Below are 23426 nucleotides of genomic sequence, written 5' to 3' on the forward strand. Positions count from 1 at the left end.
CCCCTAATCCCATTTCCCAGAATCAGTTTACATTCTGATGCCCAATGGAGTCCTCTGTTGCATTTTGGACATAGGGTATTGGGTCTTGTTCTCCCACCCTGTTTTCTCACTCTGTCTCTATGCCAACATTGAGCTTTCAGATGCCCTACTTTATCACATTGAAAGCATTGACGAGTCTCTCTGGAAGTCCCTTGCCAAAAGGGACCCTGTCTTCCTATGTTGGGATCTTGGGAAGTCTGCACTGTAGCCTGGCTATAAAAGGTATTTGTGCCCACTGTGACACAGCATCTTATGATCTCCTCTAAAAGAGCATCCTTGTGTAATCCTACTATAATCCTTCTACAAACCTCATTGGCATTTTCTTTAGCAAGTTGCCTTACCAAAGAGTCTGTTACTGTATTTTTACCATCAGTATGTATGGCATTTGTCTGCAAACGTCCCACAAAATCAGCAAAGGGTTCATTTGGTCCTTGTACAATTTTTGTGAAGGTCTCACCCTTGTTGTTTTTATTGGGGAGAGAAGCCCATGCTTTGATAGCAGCAGCAGCAATTTGCTCAAATGCTGCTTTGGAGTAATTAATCTGTACTGAAGCTTCTGCACAAGAAGCTACACCTGTTAGTAGGTCACAGGTGATTGAAGTATTAACTCCACTTTGACTATTTTGTTGGGCTTGTATCCTACAGAGCTCATTATATTCAGAAAGCCACAACAAGTTTTGTCCAGGTTCTAAGCACACCCTTGCAATGGATTTCCAGTCACTAGGGGTTAAGACTTCATAAGCCAAATTCTGTAGTAACATCTTAACATAAGCTGATGTAGCCCCATAGAGAGTGCAAGCTTTTTTCAGGTCTTTGAGGATGTCCATATCAAAATGAACATATCTTCTACTTTCTTGGCCTGAAGAGTTAAACTGTTGAATCATGGGAAAAATTTGAAGTTTGAAATTACTATCTATTTCTTTTCCTTCTTCTGAAGCTTTAAAAATTGTTTTTTGTAATCTAGTTATAGGAGTTGGTGATTGCTGGGGTGATTGCTCCCACTATTCCTCCTCCCTCCATTCCTGAAGGTGGAGTTGATGTGGGCCTGTCAATAATCTGCTCTCTAGGCGGGGTTGAAGCTTCTTCAAGAGAATCAGAGTTACCACACCCTAGTTCCTCATTTAAATCCCCTTGCCCTTGGGCAAGATCTTGATCTTTCTTTTTTTCCTCACACTTCTTCCTCTGTTCATTTTTAAAACTTTTCCTTCTCCTACAACTTGCTTGATAGTTTAAGGCTAATTGAACTACATTGTATATATAAAATACCTGTGTGGAAATTGAACGAGGCCCATTTTTGGTGTGAAATTCTTTCAGTTGAAGTCCCACTAGCTTCCAGTTATCCACACTTAGTTTTTCTTCCTCTAAGAACCAAGGGGATGTGCATTTTAATGTGCCCAAGAGTCTAGCAATATGTACCCAGGTTACAAGTAAACTCTGCTCCTCAATTATCTTAATTTTACTCTCTATAGCACCTCCTGGGTGGGGATAGAGCTGGGGCTGGAACTGGGGCTAGGGCTGGGACTGAGTTGGCTGAGGTCAAGGGAATGTCTTTAGCTAACATCTGCCCCATTTCAGTTACAAGAGATTGTTGGTTTAGCCCTTAACAAAGTAAGCTCCTTATTTGTCTCTTAGAATATATATCTAATCTCCTGGTCACTGGAGGACTTCAGTGAAGATAGGGTGCCTGGTCCACGTTGGACGCCAAATGCTGGAACTCTGTCTTCCCAGAAATCAGCCAGAGTCAGGATAATCAGAAGTCTTTACTCTTGGTCTTTTGTAGTCGAGGTCAGGGGATTAGATCCACATGTCACTTCCCCTCCTTTGTCTACACCCCCCCTCTTCCCGATCCAGCCAGTACCGCATAATTGGGGAGAGTCATCCTTCAAACATGTTAATAGAGAATTGTTCAATTGGCAATTAGTCACATATGCTCCATTATCCAAGTGCATTTGCTCAGTTCTAGCCCCTTACAAAAACTGAACCAGAGAATATTATAACAAACCATGGCATGTCATATAAAATTGTGCTAGTCACCCATAAACTAATAAATCCTTGAGAGCATGGCAAGACTCTCTCCACCAGAACAGTGTTCTACACCAGAGATGTTAAACTCAAAGTCTGTAATGTTTGGAAGCAGATAAAAATGTAATTGGGAAATATTTAAATAAGTAGAACTATATTAGAACATATATAATATTAATATAGGGTTTTCTAAGTCTATATAGACTTCAGCAATCCTTATGTGTAGTTTTGAATTTGACCCATTGTTTAGATAACTAAAATTTAAAATATTTAATATTTAAAATACTACTGACTAGGATTTAGCCATATTATTCAAGATACTAGCCAAATAAAGGAGAATATGTTTTGGAATGATCATAGGCTTAGTCTAGTAATTTCTATTTAAATTTAAGCAAAATTCTAGAAATATATCTGACAATATTTTTGGCTCATAAAGTAGATTCTTCAATATGTGCTGAAAAATATTAATTGAAGAGATGTCACTGTACAAATAATTTGTTAAATTGCTCAAATCTACAGCATCCAGAGTTGTATTTGTTTTGAGTTCTATGAAGTATTATTCCTTACTTGAGTAGAAATACACATAGAACAATAAACAGCTGACAGAATTTTTGGGGAAATTGGAATAGGTTAAAAAAATAATGACTGATAGATGATCAAGTGTACTTTCACAAATTATGTATACCATGACTCTGTCTTTGAAAAATAATTTGTTTCTACAATTTGTTTGGCTTTTACAAATAATTTTAACAACTATAGAGTTGTGAATTTCCAAAGACAAGATCGAATTTTGCAACTCAGTGGCTGCTAACATCAGTATGAGCATTTATTCATATTCTGAGTGTGGAGAATGTAGAAGTCGGACATTAGATATGGTGTAATGGGTAGAATGATGGATTGAAGAGTCAGAAAAAATGAGTTCAACTTTCCCCTCAGACACTCACAAATTGTGTGATCAATCAGATGGGCAAACCACTTATATCTTCAGAGACTATTTTCTTAGTACAAGGATGTTCTTTTAGTCAAGACAAGTCAAGTCAACAAGCACTCATAAATAATCACCTATAACACTTGGTATATGCCAGGTCAATTGTACTGTGTTAGATGGAATCATTTCAATTCTAAATTGGTGATCTGATGGAGTGACCTTGGTTATAACCTTTTTAATAACAATAACAATAGTAGCCCAGTTTCCTGAGACCTGCTGTAAGAATGATAGAAGATCTCTTCATGGTTATAAAAAATGTATCCCATCTCAAAATAGGGAGTGAAGCTAGGGTATACCTAGCTTGAATAATAGTGATAACTTTGTTCTCATTGCATATTTCTGTTACAGAGTTCGTGGTTATCCAATTACTCCCCATTTCTGATAATTAGAATGTTTTCCCTCTTGAAATTACTTCATACGTGTTTCCTACATGTCTTTATGTTTTATCTTCCTCGGTAAAATGTGAGCCCCTTAGTTTGAGATTAAAGGTTTTGTTTTTGTCTGTATGTATCTCAAGTGCCTAGTCTAGTGCCTGGCACAAAGCATGTTCATAATAGTTGAATTGAATTCCTATAAGATGTTCTCCACTAAAATGAGATAATAGTTTGAGGAAAAAAGTCGGGGTCAGAAAGATCCAAAAAGTGGTCTTTCATCTGTTTATACTAGCAGAATTTGAGGACACATACATTGCTTATAGTCTCTTAGGTTCCAAGGGAGACATTATAGCATATCATAATAGCAGTCATCCATTGCCTAAGCTGCATTTTCAGCAAATCACTTGCTTGGGGCCATCTGTTGCCTGCCCTTGCAGACTTCCAAGCTCCCTGGAATAAAAATAGCTGCTAAAAATAATCCTATGGACTCAAAAACAGGCTGGTCCATGTCTGGAGGAAGCTCTTTTCAGTACCTCTAGAGATAGCTCACCCAGGCTGCTCAGACCCTTGGTACTAAAAATATTTTTGGGTCAAGTCTTGGGATTGTAAATCATTTTCCATAAATTGGGAATCATTAAAAGTAGATTTTCTCTGAGCACTCTGAATCTCATTCCAACTCAGGACCCAGACTCCTGGTCCTGAAAATATCTTTGCTGTTTGGAAACAGACTCACAAGTTTCAAAAAAGGGATCTAGTCTTGTCTACATCTAACTTTTGATCTTGGCTGTTTCAGATACTACAGGGTCCTACTTAATGGACATTAGATTGTAAACTTCTTGAGAGCAGAGGCTATTTCCACCCTTTTCCTTTTTTTTCCCCCTTACTCCTTGGAGCTTAACAAAATGCCAGTCCATATTTACTGATTTTTGTATTGATAATCTGATGAATACTAGACATGAAGTCTAGCTGAGCTCCTGAGTCTCTGAGGTTTGTTTTAGTCTGTTACTTAGTAGATTGGGTAATCCAAATCTACGAAGTAGATTGTATGATATTACATATGGAATGCTTTGAATTAGACATAACTTTAGACCTCATCTCACTTTTTACTCATGCTTAGCTTTAAATATTGAAGTTCTAGTTAAGTTGTTTTGATATCAACAACAAAGGTGGAAGTGAAGTGGCCATTCTGTTTGATGGGGTGTCTGGCTGTGACATGCCTTCTTTCTCTCTAAACTTCCTATCTCATCAATCTCAAGACTTCTTTTAAGGACAAGCCCCAAGAATATATCTTGAGAGGCAGCATGGAGTACTGAAAAGAAAGAGATTTTGGAATCAGAGTGATGGGAATATGCCTTCTAAAGGAAGGTCCCCTGACCTTGGGATGCTTCTATTGTAACAATCTGTCAATGATTCTAAAGTCTTTTGACTTTAGAAAGAGTGATTCTGAGGTTCCTCCTACCTTAGAGTGCTATTATTCTAACAATTTGTCCATCAATGATTGTAAAAGTCTTCTGGCCTAGAAATATAATAATATTTCTTCCCTTAGACTTTAGGGTTATATATTAGTGATCCTGAGACTCTGACCTTAGAGTGCTATTGTTCTGACAATCTATCTCAATGACTCTAAAGTCTTCTGGCCTTAGGATAATCCTAGATCTGCTGGGATCAAATACTCAAATTCCTGAGACCACTCCTCAGTTCTACCTCTAGGTATGGATATGGGTTCAAGCATGAAAGATGTTTTGAGACACCTTGCAACACTAGTGTGCGATGCCCAACCTTTGGGGTCCTTTCTGAACCTCAACATTTGATGGTGTGGTATGGGGTGAGCCTGGCCTCCCTTGGCTTGATTTTCTCCTTCATCTCTATGGCTGGGACTCCCCAAGCAACTGGGAGAAAGCTTATCTGGGTTGTTGCTCCACGATCAGGAAGTTTTCCTTGACTGGGGACATCCAAACTTGGAAATTCTTGCAATTTCTTAGTAAAGTTCCTAGGGAACTTTTGCCGCATTTTCATCTTCTCTGGGATCCTAAGGGAAATGAAGTCCTATAGGATGGCTTTTGGCAAAGAAGGGACAGTCTTCTTTCATGTTTTTTTTAAATATATGTTTTTATTTTATAATTATAATTTTTTTTGACAATACTTATGCATGGGTAATTTTTTACAACATTATCCCTTGCACTCACTTCTGTTTTGATTTTCCCCTTCCTTCTTTCCACCCATTCCCCTAGATGGCAGGTAGTCTTATACATGTTAGATATGTTCTAATATATCCTAGATACAATATATGTGTGCAGAACCAAACAGTTCTCTTGTTGCACAGGGAGAATTGGATTTAGAAGATAAAAATGGTCTGGGAAGGAAAACAAAAATGCAAACAGTTTATACTCATTTCCCAGTGTTCCTTCTCTGGGTGTAGCTGATTCTGTCCATCATAGATCAATTGGAACTGAATTAGATCTTCCCTTTTCTGAAGATATCCACTTCCATCAAAATACATCCCCATACAATATTGTTGTTGAAGTGTATAATGATCTCCTGGTTCTGCTCATTTCATTCAGCATCAATTGATGTAAGTCTCTCCAAGCCTCTCTGTATTCATCCTGCTGGTCATTTCTTACAGAGCAATAATATTCCATAACATTTATGTACCACAATTCCAAACATTCTCCAATTGATGGACATCCATTCATTTTCCAGTTTCTAGCCACTACAAAAAGGGCTGCCACAAACATTTTGGCACATACAGGTCCCTTTCCTTTCTTTGGGATATAAGCCCAGGAGTAGCACTGCTAGATCAAAGGGTATGCACATTTTGATAACTTTTTGGGCATAATTCCAGATTGCTCTCCAGAATGGCTGGATTCTTTCACAACTCCACCAGCAATGTATTAGTGTCCCAGTTTTTCCACATCCCCTCCAACATTCATCATTATTTGTTCCTGTCATCTTAGCCAATCTGACAGGTGTGTAGTGGTATCTCAGAGTTGTCTTAATTTGCATTTCTCTGATCAATAGTGACTTGGAACCTCTTTCATATGAGTGGAAATAGTTTCAATTTCATCATCTGAAAATTTTCTGTTCATATCCTTTGACCATTTGTCAATTAGAGAATGGCTTGATTTCTTATAAATTAGAGTCAATTCTCTGTATATTTTGGGGATGAGGCCTTTATCAGAACCTTTAACTATAAAAATGTTTTCCCATTTTACTTCCCTTCTAATCTTGTTTGCATTAGTTTTATTTGTACAAGGGCTTTTTAATTTAATGTAATAAAAATTTTCTATTGTGTGATCAATAATGATCTCTAATTCTTCTTTGGTCACGAATTCCTTCATCCTCCACAAGTCTGAGAGGTAAATTATCCTATGTTCCTCTAATTTATTTATGATTTCATTCTTTATGCCTAAATCATAGACCCATTTTGACCTTATCTTGGTATGTGTTGTTAAGTATGGGTCCATGCCTAGTTTCTGCCATACTAATTTCCAGTTTTCCCAGCAGTTTTTGTCAAATAATGAATTCTTATCCCAAAAGTTGGGATCTTTGGGTTTGTCAAACACTAGATTGCTGTAGGGATTGACTATTTTGTCTTGTGAACCTAACCTATTCCACTGATCAACTAATCTATTTCTTAACCAATACCAAATGATTTTGGTGACTGCTACTTTATAATATAGTTTTAGATCAGGTACAGCTAGGCCACCTTCATTTGATTTTTTTTTTTCATTAATTCCCTTGAAATTCTCGACCTTTTGTACCTCCATATGAATTTAGTTGTTATTTTTTCTATGTCATTAAAATAGTTTCTTGGGAGACTGATTGGTATAGCACTAAATAAATAGATTAGTTGAGGGAGTATTGTCATCTTTATTATATTCGCTTAGCTTATCTAAGAGCACTAAATGTTTTTCCAATTATTTAAATCTGACTTTATTTTTGTGACAAATGTTTTGTAATTTTGCTCATATAACTCCTGACTTTCCTTTGGTAGATAGATTACCAAATATTTTATGCTATGGACAGTTTTTTTTTAATGGAATTTCTCTTTGTATTTCTTGGATTTTGTTGGTGAAGTATAAAAATGCTGAGGATTTATGTGGATTTATTTTGTATCCTGCAACTTTGCTAAAGTTGTGAATCATTTCTAATAGTTTTTTAGTAGAATCTCTGGGGTTCTCTAAGTATACCATCATATCATCTGCAAAGAGTGATAGTTTGGTTTCCTAATTAACTACTCTAATTCCTTTAATCTCTTTCTCAGCTCTTGTTGCCGAGGCTGGTGATCTAATACAATATTGAATAGTAATGGTGATAGTGGGCAACCTTGTTTTACTCCTGATTTTATTGGGAAAGGTTCCAATTTATCACCATTACATATGATGTTTACTAACAGTTTTAAATATATGCTTCTGACTATTTTAAGGAATAGTTCATTTATTCCTATACTCTCAAGTGTTTTTATTAAGGAATGGATGTTTGTTAAATTTGTTTTCTGTGTCTATTGAGATGATCATATTTTAAAAAAATTTGGTTATTGTTATAGTTGATTATGCTAATAGTTTTCCTAATATTCAACCAGCCCTGCATTCCTGGTATAAATCCTACTTGGTCACAGTGTGTTATCCTGGGGATGATTTTCTGTAATCTTTTTGCTAATATTTTATTTAAGATTTTAGCATCAATATTCATTAGGAATAATGGTCTATAATTTTCCTTCTCTGTTTTTAGCCTACCTGGTTTAGGTATCAGTACCATATCTGTGTCATAAAAGGAATTTGGTAGGACTCCTTCAATCCCTACTTTTTCAAATAGTTTATATAACATTGGAGTTAATTGTTCTTTCAATGTTTGGTAGAATTCACATGTAAATCAATCTGGTCCTGGGAATTTTTTCTTAGGGAGTTGGTTAATAGTTTGTTCTATTTCTTTTTCTAAGATAGGACTGTTTCACCAATGTACTTCTTCATCTGTTAATCTAAGCAAGGTATATTTTTGAAGGTATTCTTCCATTTCATTTAAGTTTTTGAATTTATTGGCATAAAGTTGGGTAAAGTAAGTCCTAATTATTCCTCTAATTTCCTCTTCATTAGTGGAGAGTTCTCCCTTTTCATTTTTAAGACTAACAATTTGATTTTCCTCTTTTTAATCAGATTTACTAAGGGTTTGTCTATTTTGTTGTTGTTTTTCACAGAACGAACTCTTAGTTTTATTAATTCAATAGTTTTTTTACTTTCAATTTTATTAATCTCTCCTTTTATTTTTAGAATTTCAAGTTTAGTGTTTAATTGGGGTTCTTAATTTGTTCCTTTTCTAGCATTTTTAGTTGCAAGCCCAATTCATTGACCTTCTCTTTCTTGATTTTATGCAAGTAGGCCTCTAGAGATATAAAGTTTTCCCTTATTACTGCTTTGGCTGCATCACACACATTTTGGTATGACGTCTCATTATTCTCATTTTCTTAGGTGAAGTTATTATGTCTATGATTTGCTGTTTCATCCAATCATTCTTTAGTATGAGATTATTTACTTTCCAATTATATTTTGGTCTATTTTCCCCTGGCTTTATTGACTGTAATTTTCATTGCATCGTGGTCTGAACAGGATGCATTTACTATTTCTGCCTTACTACATTTGAGTTTGAGGTTTTTATGTCCTAATATATGGTCAATTTTTGTACAGGTTCCATGAATTGCTGAGAAGAAAGTTGTACTCCTTTCTGTCTCCATTTCGTTTTCTCCAAAGATCTATCATACCTGACTTTTCTAGTATTCTATTTACTTTTTTGACTTTTTTATTTATTTTGTGGTTTGATTTATCTAATTCTGAGAGTGCAAGGTTGAGATCTCCCACTATTATAGTTTTGCTGTCTATTTCTTCTTGCAGCTCTCTTAATTTCTCTTTTAAGAATTTAGATGCTACACCACTTGGTGCATATATGGTTAATACTGATATTGCGTCATTATCTATGCTACTCTTTAGCAAGATAGAGTGCCTTAACTTACCTCTTTTAATTAGATCCATTTTTGCTTTTGCTTGATCTGAGATGAGGATGGCTACCCCTGCTTTTTTTGGCTTTGCCTGAACCATAGTAGATTCTGCTCCAACCTTTTACCTTTTACCCCTCCCCCTCCAGTCTGAGCTGGTGTGAGCTGCCTGCCTCACTTTTGCTGTGGGCCCTCAGCCTGTGCATGATGTTTGTCCCCTCCCCCAAGCAAAAACAGACCTTTTCTGGCGAATTTCGAGGATGTCTTCTGTTGGTGATTATTTGTTCGTTTTTTGTTTGTTTTTTTTTTTTTCCAGTCAGGCACTAATTCCGAGGATTGTCATGATATAAATTATTCTGAGAGAAAACAAAGAGCTTAAACAGATGTGTGTATCTTCTCCACCATCTTGGCCAGAAGTCCTTTCATGTCTTTTTTTGCCTATGTCTGCATCTCTGTGCAGAATGTCTTTGTTATATTTGTCCTGTGAGCTAGATTTTGTTACCTGGAAAGATTTAAAACACAGCAGCCAGAAAACTTCTATGCTGTAGTTAGAATGCTGGGAAAGATTTCTTAACATTCTTGACTCTTCCCTTAAAAGGGGAAAAAGCCTAACTTTTTCCTGTGGACCTCAGTTCTGGCTAAGTCAGAGGCTATAGAAATAAAATTAGCCAATTAAAATAAAAATAACATCTTAGCAGATTCTCAAAGTTTTGAGAGCAGTGATTAAGAAGTTTGGCAATTAGTGATTTTAAGACTGCAAGAAAAAATTGCTGAAAAGTTGGAGATAATTACTGGAATTTACCCATTTCTGAAAGAAAAAAAAAAAACAACTAGGTAAATAGCAACTTTTTGCTAACTCTTCCTTGACTCCTACCTTGTCCAGAGTCCCTTTCTACTCCTTTGGGAAGCACCCCAGAATGTATTAAGGACCCTCTCCACTCTACTCCCCAGAGTCCTGAATAAATCTCAGTTGTAGGGGTTGCTAACAAGATCAATATAGCCCAGGGCCCTCTGTTTGCTAACTTCTTTCATCTCACATTAGATTAAGAAAAAAAAGAATGCTGAAGAACCAAATGAATGTTCAAATTCTGCCCCACCTATAAAAATAGAGGAAGTAAAACAACCGTGGAGATTCCATACAACTTTGGGTCAAGCTTTATGGTCAGCATTTCCTGAGCCCTGGCACCTGAAACATCCATCAAAGAGAGATCCTGGCACTAGTTACCCCAGCCTTCAGCAGTTCTGTCCAGAAACTGCCTGGGAAGAAATCCGTGTACTCTTGGTAGTACCAGCATGGCAGTGTGAGGTGAGAAAGCCAGTAAGTCTCTGCATTTGGTAAGTCCACCATTCTCTGTTTCAGTTGCAGAAATGTATTAGTTATGTAATTTATGGCAAATTATTTTATCTTGGCCCAGTTTTCTGATTTGTAAAGCAAAATAGTAATGATTGTTGTGAAGATCACATGACTGCAAAAATGCTTAGCATAAAACAAATATTATATGAATGTTAACTGCTTTATTGGATATAACTGCTTCATTTTTGATAACTTTATGGGTTTTTTAATGTGACCAATATACAATGCCAATGTTGAGATAATTTCTAAATTCATTATTTGAGATATGATAGTCAAAACAATTTTAAAGGAGCTCTAATTAAAGCCCACTAATGGGATATGTAAATTGTAATTTACTTGCACTGAAAGTCTTTTTATTTATTTATTTATTTAATTTGCTTCATCTCATTGTTTTTTTTTTTTTTGAACATTTTTTTATTAATTTTTATAATTATAACATTTTCTTTGACAGTACATATGTATAGGTAGTTTTTTTTTTTTTTTTAATTACAACATTATCCCTTGTACTCCCTTCTTTTCCGAGTTTTTCCCCTCCTTCCCTCCACCCCCTCCCCTAGATGGCAGGCATTCCCATACATATTAAATATCTTATAGTATATCTTATGTACAATATATATGTGCAGAACCGAATTTTGTTGTTGTTATTGCAAAGGAAGGATTGTATTCGCAAGGTAAAAATAATCTGGGAAGAGAAACAAAACAAAACAAAACAAAACAAAACAAAACAAAACAAACAAACAAACAAAAAACCCAGTGCTCTCAGTTTACACTCATTTCCCAGTGTTCCTTTTCTGGATGTAGCTGATTCTGTCCATCATTGGTCAATTGGAATTGGATTAGCTCTTCTCTATGTTGAAGAAATCCACTTCCATCAGCATACATCCTCGTACATTATCATTGTTGAAGTGTATAATGATCTTCTGGTTCTGCTCGTTTCACTTAGCATCAGTTCATGTAAGTCTCTCCAAGCCTCTCTGTATTCTTCCTGTTGGTCATTTCTTACAGAGCAATAATATTCCATAACATTCATATACCATAATTTACCCAACCATTCTCCAATTGATGGACATCCATTCATCTTCCAGCTTCTAGCCACTATGAAAAGGGCTGCCACAAACATTTTGGCACATACAGGTCCCTTTCCCTTCTTTAGTATTTCCTTGGGGTATAAGCCCAGTAGTAGCACTGCTGGGTCAAAGGGTATGCACATTTTGATAACTTTTTGGGCATAATTCCAGATTGCTCTCCAGAATGGTTGGACTCTTTCACAACTCCACCAACAATGCATCAGTGTCCCAGTTTTCCCACAGCCCCTCCAACATTCATCGTTATTAGTTCCTGTCATCTTAGCCTATCTGACAGGTGTGTAATGATATCTCAGAGTTGTCTTAATTTGCATTTCTCTGATCAATAGTGATTTAGAACACTCTTTCATATGAGTGGAAATAGTTTTAATTTCATCATCTGAAAAATTTCTGTTCATATCCTTTGACCATTTATCAATTGGAGAATGGCTTGATTTCTTATAAATTAAAGTCAATTCTCTGTATATTTTGGAGATGAGGCCTTTATCAGAACCTTTAACTGTAAAAATGTTTTCCCAATGTATTACTTCCCTTCTAATCTTGTTTGCATTAGTTTTGTTTGTTGCAGAAACTTTTTAATTTGGCATAATCAAAATGTTCTATTTTGTGATCAATAATGGTCTCTAGTTCTCCCTTGGACACATATTCCTTCCTCCTCCACAAGTCCGAGGAGGTAAACCATCCCATGTTCCTCCAATTTATTTATGATTTCGTTCTTTATGCCTAAATCTTGGACTCATTTTGATCTTATCTTAGTATGTGGTGTTAAATGTGAGTCCATGCCTAGTTTCTGCCATACTAATTTCCAGTTTTCCCAGCAGTTTTTGTCAAATAATGAATTCTTATTCCAAGATTTGGGACCTTTGGGTTTATCAAACACTAGATTGCTATTTTTATTCACTATCTTGCCCTGTGAACCTAACCTATGCCACTGATCAACTAGTCTATTTCTTAGCCAATACCAAATAGTTTTGGTGACTGTTGCTTTATAATACAGTTCTAGATCAGGTACAGCTAGACCACCTTCATTTAATTTTTTTTTCATTAATTCCCTTGAAATTCTCGACCTTTTGTACCTCCATATGAATTTAGTTGTTATTTTTTCTATGTCATTAAAATAGTTTCTTGGGAGACTGATTGGTATAGCACTAAATAGATAGATTAGGGAGTATTGTCATCTTTATTATATTCGCTCAGCTTATCTAAGAGCACTAAATGTTTTTCCAATTATTTAAATCTGACTTTATTTTTGTGGCAAGTGTTTCATAATTTTGCTCATATAATTCCTGACTCTTCTTTGGTAGATATATTCCCAAATATTTTATACTATCGACCGTTATTTTGAATGGAATTTCTCTTTGTATCTCTTGCTGTTGGATTGTGTTGGTAATGTATAAAAATGCTGAGGATTTATGTGGATTTATTTTGTATCCTGCAACTTTGCTAAAACTCTGAATTATTTCTAATAGCTTTTTAGCAGAGTCTTTGGGGCTCTGTCATTTGCAAAGAGTGTGCACTGAAATTCTTAACAGGAGATTTAAGAGTTTGGGAACTTTAGGAAAACAGAAAAGCAGTTTGCTACTACTTTAAAAACTCTAGCAACAAATAGCCTGCTTTTGAGTTATCTAGAGTCACACTTCTGAAGGTCCTGGCAGTAAAAACTGGTACCTTAATCCTTTTCCTGGCTCACAAAAGAGAAATGGTTCAATTTGTCTGGAACATTTAATTAGAATTTAGGGCATTTCATTAACTAAAGTTAAGTCAATTTTAAAATCTGTTCTATTTCAACTTAAAAATTTGTCTTAAAATTTCTTTCTCCCTAAAACAAAAGGGAAACTTATTTAAGGGAATAGAAATTACAGCTAAGACTATTTGGCTATTACTTAGGAAAATTCTAAAATTGTTGACTAAGTCATTTGGAATTAACTGTCATCATGTTATACCTAAAATTGGTAATTACTGTGTGTGAAACAAAAGGGATCCTCAGCCTTATCAGTTTACCTCCAAGTATGAGGGGGTGCAAATCCTTTTTCACCCTTCACAGAGTGAGAAGTATCAAATAATACAGCTCATGAAAACACTAAGAATAGTTGAGTTGGGCAACAGCAAGCTTAGCCCCTTTCTCTGAGGTCTTTGTCAATTCTCTTTAATTTGTAAACTTTCCAGTTTTCTTGAAACCATCACAGTAAGCAAAGTTATTAACCCTTCTATGAGCCTGTTTAGGATGTATATTTCCTAAAAATGGAATGTGTTTACTAAGAATCTATAATTAATAATTGATCCTTTGCATGATAATAAATTTAATCATATAAAACATGTTAAACAAAATCTCATGTGACTAAGTCCTGGTAAGTTTTTTAAAAATAAGGTATCTAGCACTAAGCTGCAATTAGTAGAATTTTCTATTAAAGATTTGGGATTGTAACTGATATTCTTTTTGAGTTTTTGAATTTGATTGACAGATCATTTAAGTCAGTTAACCCATCATTCGAGAAAAATGCCATGTCACTCAGAAGAATGCCTTCTTGAATAGGTGGATATTTTACCTGGACATGAGCTGGGAGGATAATCTTGTTAGCCTCCGCTCAAGGTAGAATCCTTCTGACTTAGTTTCCCTGTTCTATTTGTTTCCAACCTGATTATTCCTGAGTCTGGCTATGAAGTAGAATTATTACTGCATGATCAATTGTCAAACGGATCTAAGAATGCTTTATCCTGTCATGTTACGTGCTCTCAGGTTGAAGCCTGAAGGACCTATTTTGATACTATTATAATCATGTCCCTCCTTTTCCCCTTTATAACAAATTTCTATCATTAGAGCAAATAGTTAGTAGAAGCCATGAGTATCCAAGTATACAAGTATCCCGGAGGACATAATGTTTTTTTTTTACCTTAGATCTTAAAGATGCTTTCTTTTGCATACTGTTGCATAAAGATTCACAATTTCTTTTTGTCTTTGAAGGGAAAATCCAAGGGGATAACCCCCACCAACTAACATGGGCAGTCATGTCCATAACATGGAGGTAGCCCAGGGCTTTTGTGACAGCCCCCACATTTTTGGACAGGCACTGGCTGTCCAGTAATGTAGATGGCATTTTGATGTGCAGCCCAACCCCAGCCACTTCTCTGGCTGCAGCTACAAAAACTCAACTTTAACTTAACATGCCTTTCATGTGTTGCATGCTCAAGGGGCTATATGGAAATGATGAGGGTGTGGTCTGGGGCAGGGATGGGTCTGCCCTTGTTTCCAAGGCTTTTGGGCAGGTTTATAGCCAAAAGAAATTCACTGACTAAAGGCTGTGATAAAAAAGGCTTTTATTTGTTAGAAAGACACCAAGATAACACTCTTGGCGGACAATATCATCAAGAGAGAAGTGATTTTGCAAAGAGACATTTTCTGAAGGTCTACTTAGACAGAAATAGAACAATAGAACAGAATAGGCAAGACAGAATAGGCATTTGCTCAAATGAATTTGGGGATCAAACTGCTTGAGAATAGAAAATGATGGAATATAACTTCTAGGGGAGACAACATTATGGAGGTTCCCCTGATCTTGGAATACTTCTGTTCTAACAACCTGTCAATGATTCTAAAGTCTTCTGGCTTTAGAATCAGTGATCCTAAGATTCCCCCCTACATTAGAGTGCTATTGTTCTAATATTTGGTCCATCAATGATTGTGGAAGTCTTCTGGCCTAGGAATACAATAATATTACTTCACTTAGACTTTAGGGAAGAGATATTAATGATCCTGAGACTCTCTAACCTTAGAGTACTATAGTTCTGACAATCTATCCGTCAATGATTCTAAAGTCTTTTGGCTGTGACCACTCCTCAGATCTACCTCTAGGCCATAAAATTAGTATATCAATTTATGAAGAACTGGAAAAATTTGTCTCCTTTCTTTTAGTTCTTTGCTAAATTCTTTTGGAACTTAGCCCACTTCAATTGATGATGTACAATTACAATAAACTTTGCCCCTTGACTTGGATATGGGTTCAAGCCTGCAAGTTATTTTGAGACACCTTGTAACAATAGTGAGTGACCCCCAACCTTTTGGGGTCCTTTCTGAACCGTGACAAGATCATCAGGATTTGAATGTTATTTCTTCCACTGAGTATCTGAAAAAATCATTAAAAATTGGTGTCACCACTTCCCTTTTTTTTTTGCTTCTAAACTGTCTGCACCTTGACTTCTAATCATTTAATTGAAACTGCTTTCTCCAAAGTTACTAATCATCTCTTAATTGCCAAAACTGTTGACCTTTTAAAAATTCTCATCTGCTGTGATTTCTCTGTGATCTTTGACACTATCACCTTTTTCTTTTGGATTTTTTCTTTTTTCTGGATTTTGTGACACTCTTCCTTATTTATCTCCTTTGTCTGATTTTCATCTAGGTCATGTCCATCAACTGAGTATTCTACAAAGTTTTGTCATGAGCTTTGTTCTCTTCTTCCATTACATAATCCCACTTGGAGATACTAGTTTCCATGATCTTAATAATCATCTCTACACAAATAATTCTCAGATCTATATAGCAGGGGTTCTCAAATTATGGTCTGAGGGCCAGATGCAGCCTACTGAGGTGTTTATGTGGGCTGCTGGGTTATGGCAAATGGGCTGAGGGGTGGAGACAGAGTGTAGTTTTTGTTTTTACTATAGTCCGGCCCTCCAACAGTCTGAGGGACAGTGAACTGGTCCCCTATTTTAAAAGTTTGAGGACCACTGCTATATAGTGTTCCCTAAAGTTTTCCATTAATAAAAGTTTATGACTGCACTGAGGCTTTGGCAGTTGGAGTCTCTTCACTGAGCTCCATCACTTGCTTCTTAAACATCTGAATTATATATCCTATAGAGATCTTAAATGAAACATGCCCTTTTCCTTCAAAGTCTTTCCTCTTTCATATATACCTACTATTGATGGAATATAGCTTCTAGAGGAGAAAATAGTTAGGAGGATCCCCTGATCTTAAGATGGAGTGCTTCTATTCTAATAATGTCAATGATTCTAAAGTCTTCTGGCCTTGGGATAGTCCTATGATAACCAAATTCCTGAGACCACTACTCAGTTCTATCTCTAGGTCATAAAATTAGCACATCGAAGACATCAAGAACTGGATAAATGTGTCTCCTTTCTCTTGGTCCTTTGCTAAATATTTTTAAAACAGCCTGCTTCAATTGGCATTACAATTACAATAAACTTTGCCCCTTGACTTGGATTTGAGTTCAAGCCTGTAGGTCCTTTTGAGACACCTGGCAACATTGGTCTGCTACCCCCAACCTTTTGGGGTTTCTTATGAACCTCAACTGTCAAGGGCAATACTGTACTCCTAGTTTCCATTTGTAATCTCAGCCTCTCATTCCCATTCACTCCACATTTCCAAAGTGTTGCTTCTTGTTTCTACCTTTACCTTTACAACATCTCTCATTATGTTCTCTTTTCATGCATACAGCTACCTTTATCCTGGTATAGGCCCTCATCACCTGGACTACTGCAACAGTCTTCCATTTAGTCTCCCCAACTCAAGTTTCTCTCCACTACAATCCATCTTCTACTAAGTGGTCAAAGAGATTTTTTTAAAAAGTTCATCTGATCATATTACCTCAAGGGCTAATTGGATGGAGGAATTTCACATATGGTTAAAATGGTTAAGTATACAAAATCAATGCTAGAGTAAAGGGTAATGAGAACTTTTACATCTTATATAAAGAGAAATCTCCTTCCCCTGCAAACAAAGTCAAAATCCAACCAATCAAATAAACTCCAATGAAACTTTGAATACATAACTCAATCACTTCAGGTTTCATCAAAGTTTGGGTTCCTAGGTGGTGTCAGCTTCCTGTAAGAATGTATACTAATATTTTTATAAGTATATGGGTGTAGCAATCATTGCAAAGATTCAACCATTTCTTAATAAAAACCATTATGTCTTAAGAGAAAACTTAGAAGGAAACCAATATAATTTTGAAATGTTGCTGGAAGATGACAAATTAGAGTAATGCACAAAGAAATGGCAACTGTAGCTTTAACTGTAGTTTAACAAAATCTTAGGAAATATTATTTGACATTCTTCTACTGATGCAATGCATAGAATACAATCTAATTAGAATTCAGCCTCAGACACATACTAACAGTATGTCCTTTGGTAGTGTTTGCCTCAGTTGGATTGTTAGGCTCAAATGAGATAATTGAAAAAATGCTTGGCACAATGCCTGGCACATTGTGGGCACTTTATATGTGCTCCTTCTCTCATAAGTATCCCATGCTTCAAAGCTCAAAGTCTCTGATGTTGCTCAAAAAAAGAAATTAGAAGTTTCTATTATCACCACTAGACAGAAAATCTGGGATACTGCTTGTTCCCATTGTGTGACTCCTTGGGAAGCAGGGCTCATAACCACTGTCCCCAGAAACAAGAGGAAAACAATTTGAAGACTGAGTACACTTTAGGGTGATGCTGATTGGGCCTTTTTTTTTTTTTTAATAGCTGTTTCATGGGAAAGCAATTAACTGATACATGGACCAGAGAGGCCTATAAAAGAGAAAATATGAAAAGAATTACAGCAGAGTATCTTTTATTAGAAAGGATAACAAAGAATTTTGTATATAAGTCTGTGTAACAAATAGTTTGGACAACTAAGACATTCTGGTAGAGAATTAATATGGCAGTTTTGTAATAACCATCAGATCTGACCTGAGTATTCTGGCTGTTCAAAGTTATTTTAAAAAATGTTTGGCAGCTGAAAGTTTATTGGGATACACTGTAAGATAAGTAACATTTAAAAAGTATCCCTTAAATAATATCTGTGACTGTTATTCCCCTTGAAATAAGTGTTACCAGGAGATTATACATAGCAACAAGAAGATTATAGAGTGATAAATTCTGGTGAATGTGGCTCTTTTCAACAATGAAAAGATTCAGGCCAGTTCCGATGGTCTTGTGTTGAAGAGAGCCATTTGCACCCAGAGAGAGCATTATGGGAAATGAATCTGGATCACAACATATTAGTTGCACTCTTTTCGTTGTTGTTTGCTTGCATTTTGTTTTCTTTCTCATTTTCTCCCTTTTTGATATTTTTCTTGTGTAGCATGATAACTGTGGAAATATGTGTAGAAGAATTGCACATGTTTAACATATATTGGATCACCTGCCATCTAGGGGAGGGGGTAGGGAGGAAGGAAGGGAAAAATTTGGAACACAAGGTTTTGCAAGGTGAATGTTGAAAGTTATTTATGCATATGTTTTTTTTTTTAATTATAGTTTTTATTTACCAGATATATGCATGGGTAATTTTACAGCACTGACAATTACCAAACTTTCTGTTCCAATGTTTCTCCTTCTTCCTCCCACCCCCTCCCCCGATGTCAGGTTCACCAATACATATTAAATATGTTAAAGTATAAATTAAATACAATATATGTATACATGTCCAAACAGTTATTTTCATGCATATTTTTTGAAAATAAAAAGTTTTAATAGAAAATACAAAAGAACTAAAGGTAGCTCTGCTAAGGGAAAAAAAAAATAAGTGTTACAAACTGTGTTGAAACATTTAATATGAATTGCCAGGTGGATTTCCCCCTAAAATATACAACAATGTGGTAGCAAAATTGTGAGGAAATATGTAGCTGTCACTTCTATTACCTAAGTCAATAAGTCTCCTAAATGACAACCTGTAGCCTAGTACACTCATCTTCTGCAAAGTAAAAGTAACTTTTGAGCCATAAAATTTTAAAGTATAAAACAACTTTGAGCTAATGGTTCCAGAGAAAGCATCAATAAATAATGGAGGGTAGATGACCACTTGTCAGGAATATTAAAGACAAGATTCACATCAAATTGTTAGATGAACTTGATAATTCCCTATGGATAATTTCCTAGCTCTAGGATTCTATGATGACAAGTCTAGAGATGTACCCTTGGCCTTGTTTTATGAATTAATTTCTTTCTTTTAGAGTAAATCTTTTTTAGGGGTATAATACAAGAATAAAATAGCCTCATTTGAGCTTTACCTTTTTCCTCTTTTCCCTAGCTAAAGCCCTATGGGAACTAAGGACTGCAGATAATCTGCAAACTGGATAATTAGTCCTCAATAATAGCAGTCTTCCTGCATAATTACTTGGGTTAAGAATCTCCTTCCTAACAATATTGTTAACAGTTGGTTTATCCCATAGGAGGATGTCCCTTGGGGGTGTGCAGCTTTTCCAGAAGATAATCAGACTGAAACAAACTAGTTAGTGTATAAGCTGGAATGGCTTCTCCAACGCAAGCACTTGGGCCAAAAGCAGTATGATGACTATGAGATGTTATATTTCTACTAGAATAAATGCAGGAGTATGGGCAGGTAGACCCTGAGGGCATCCTGGGCCTTTTCCTATACTTTTAAAATGATTCCCCCCCCCAATATTGAAAAAATGCCAGTAAGAGCCAGAAAATGGATTCTACATCACTGAAAATGAAGTATGGCTATATTTATACTATTAAGGTTCTTAATCTTGCATCATGGACTCCTTTGAAAATCCTAAAATAATATTTTTAATATAATGTTTTAAATGCATGGAATAAAATATATAGCATTACAGAGGAAATCAATTTACAGTTATCAAAATATATCACTTTTATGGACCAAAGATTAAGAACCTCTATAGTGGTATATTACGCACCAGAACTCTGAAACAAAGATTATTACAAGGTATTAAGTCAGTGGAATTGATAAGACAATGATTATCTAGTTTAGCATGGTGCTTAATAGTTCTCTAGTTCAGTACTTGTACTTACTACTTAATATAGTTCTACAAGATTCACACCTATAATAATGTAATTATAAGAGAGCATATAAGCTGGGACAAACTCAGCCAGAGTGAGAGCAGGGACTAGAGGCTGAAGCATAAGCCTGGGAACTTGGAGACAGATTCATTCATCCCATCTCACAGCACCTTAGTGGCAGGGCTCTCCTCCTTAGCTTCTCCACTGAAACCAAGACTCTGGAAGGCCTCTAAGAAAACTAGCCGGGCCTCCAGCAAAGGAGACAAGATTGTGAAGGAGATAATAAAGGATTTGGACTTTAACACTTGGCTACTCTTGTGATGATTACTAAACTGAAATGAAGGCTGGTGCTAAGACCTCCAGAAAACTAAACAAGAACATTACAGTGGTAGGTATCAGAGAAATATTTATGACTTACTTATGACATATTTACCACTGATTAGAAATAATACAAAATAAACAAAATGCCCAGTTATACCTGATATTTTATTGAAAAGAAGACAGATTTATTCATTCAGGTCAGTCTGTTGGACCACATTTGATATGATATATCTTATTTCTTAAAACCTCCTTTTAAAAACTGAGGGCTAATAATATGGCTAAATTATATGGTAATCATTATACTTCTTATTCACATATAACACCAGTTCAAGGAACTGGTTACATTTCTGAGAGTATGTGATTCAATAACCATTTTTATCTAACTAATTTATTTCATGACCAGACAAGGTTATATGATTTTCTTTTATCTAGGGAAATGAATATAATCTGCATTCCAGCACTTCCTAGGAGCAACATATTGTCTCCATTAAATAAGCTACTAGCTACTCTTCCCCCTCCCTCCTTTATAGTACTTGATGGTATGCCATGGTAAGTGGTAAAGGAGATAGCAAAATATCTGCTTACTTTTCATAATTGGATATGCACACATATCTCATCAGTATAACAGGGCAATGTATAGTGCTGATAGGATACTAAATAATTTATAACAAAAATGACTGAAAAATAGATTCATCATTAGGCACTGGTGGGACCAGAGCTGTTTTTAAGATTTAAGCTGTTACATTTCAAAAATTCAAACTCTCAGGACCATTTCAAAAGAATGTAGCTATTAATATTTTACACTACTACAAATTTTCATATTCTTTGTTGTTTTTTAAACTGTACTTGTGCATAAGTGAAAATACCTTTTTATATGGTTTGTACTTCTAGTAATGTAGAAGGGTATACCTGTTAGTATAAAAATATTTGCAAAATCAATGTAAGCACACAATAGAGTACAAAGACTTTTTGTAAAAATAAAAAAGTCATAAATTTAAAAAAGTAAATATTTAAACAAATACACTGTATTTTTTTTAATACCCTCTGGCTAAGATTCTGATTTAGCATTATATGCTCTTATATTTTCCATTACTTTTGTTTCCCCATTTAGAGGATTCACAAATTTGATCTTGTTGCATGTATAAGATTGATGATTAAACTCCAAATTTAACTGTTTCTTTAATATTATACTTCTGTTTTACACACACACACACACACACACACACACACACACACACATGTTTTTTTTTTTTTTTTTTAAGAGAAATGAAAATTAAAAAAAAAATCAAGCTTGTTGAATTAAAAAAAGAAAAAAACTACACTGAAAGTGTCCCATGGAAAATAAAATTAAAAAAAAAATCAAGCTTGTTGAATAGAAAAAAATACCACAGCCTAATTATGCATGTCACAGGATAGGTATGTATTCATCTGAGTATCTACTACCAGACTCTTGTGACTCCTGGATTATCAAAGAACTCACTAGCACCAAAATTCCTAAAACTTTCAATGACATACTGAAGTGGTTTCTGGACCTAATGAAGTTTCATTCCACTTGGGCAGTTTCTCTATGTCTCTGTCTCTGTTTTTATCTCTATCTCTTTCTCTCTTTTTGACATTTGGAAAATGAGCTAGAATGATTAATTTCTATCACAAGAGAAAGATAAGTCAATAAAACCAATTCTCATTTACACATGGGACTAGGAACGGCAAAGATAACTGAAATCCAATAATCCCCAAATGAAAGTGGGAATATCTGGGAAATGATCTTCAAGTAAAATAGCTCTTTAGCTTTTTCTCCCTCAATGATTTAGAAGGAGTAAAACTTATAGCTTTAAATGTGATAACCTTTGTTGCAGTTTTGGGTAACAGTGTTAGTCATTAGTGGGAAACAAAGGGTTTGGATTACCTGAAAATTAACCCCTAAATAATGAAGAGTTGACTTTATTTTCTATTTTCAAAGAACATCCATTTATAAATTCAGTTAGAAAATGGCTGACATAATTTGTAATAAAGAAGATTTCTGTAGCTCTCGTTTTCTTAAATATTCATCAACATACAACATGACTTCCATATGCCAAACAAAACCATGGGTTAGCTATGTTTTACTCTTGTACATAAATAATGACAATGCAAAGAACAGCAACTAGTCCGAGGGCTTGTAGGCCAAGAAACCAGAGCATAAACCAAAAGAAAATGACTATTACTGGTTCCACAATCCGTTCTCCAAAATACATCCTTGTGAAGCCCATGCTGATTAGGCTTTTGTTTAGTTCACCAAAAAGAGTTCCCATCTTTTTGCAGTCATCAATAACAGGTTCCACACTATGATTTTGTGATTCTTCTATATCCTGTAAATAAGAAAAAGGGAAAATGAAAACAGGGTGGCTTAAAATAGCTTAATATAATTATGTTTTATGTACAATCTTTTAGCACAATTCTAAGCACACTCAATAAACACTAAATGAACGATAGCAAATGTATCTATATTTTTT

At 35.4% G+C, this 23426-nt stretch overlaps 1 protein-coding gene and 1 long non-coding RNA gene across 2 annotated transcripts in view; one reads left to right on the plus strand and one right to left on the minus strand.

Annotated features, from left to right (window-relative positions):
- The window catches only part of LOC141546056 (uncharacterized), a 71014-nt gene extending 59841 nt beyond the window's left edge, over window positions 1–11173 (plus strand). Inside the window, exon 3 of the long non-coding RNA XR_012483220.1 lies at window positions 10452–11173. This is a non-coding gene — a long non-coding RNA (uncharacterized LOC141546056). The remainder of the gene's footprint in view (window positions 1–10451) is intronic.
- Window positions 11174–20423: 9250 nt separating this feature from the next.
- FAM241A (family with sequence similarity 241 member A) overlaps window positions 20424–23426 on the minus strand; it is an 81381-nt gene continuing 78378 nt past the window's right edge. Inside the window, exon 3 of the mRNA XM_074275758.1 lies at window positions 20424–23282. Within this exon, the coding sequence (XP_074131859.1) occupies window positions 23037–23282 (246 nt within the window). The 3' untranslated portion in view covers window positions 20424–23036. The remainder of the gene's footprint in view (window positions 23283–23426) is intronic.

This window comes from Sminthopsis crassicaudata, chromosome 6 (assembly GCF_048593235.1).
Source record: "Sminthopsis crassicaudata isolate SCR6 chromosome 6, ASM4859323v1, whole genome shotgun sequence".
In the NCBI taxonomy this organism is placed as follows: domain Eukaryota; kingdom Metazoa; phylum Chordata; class Mammalia; order Dasyuromorphia; family Dasyuridae; genus Sminthopsis; species Sminthopsis crassicaudata.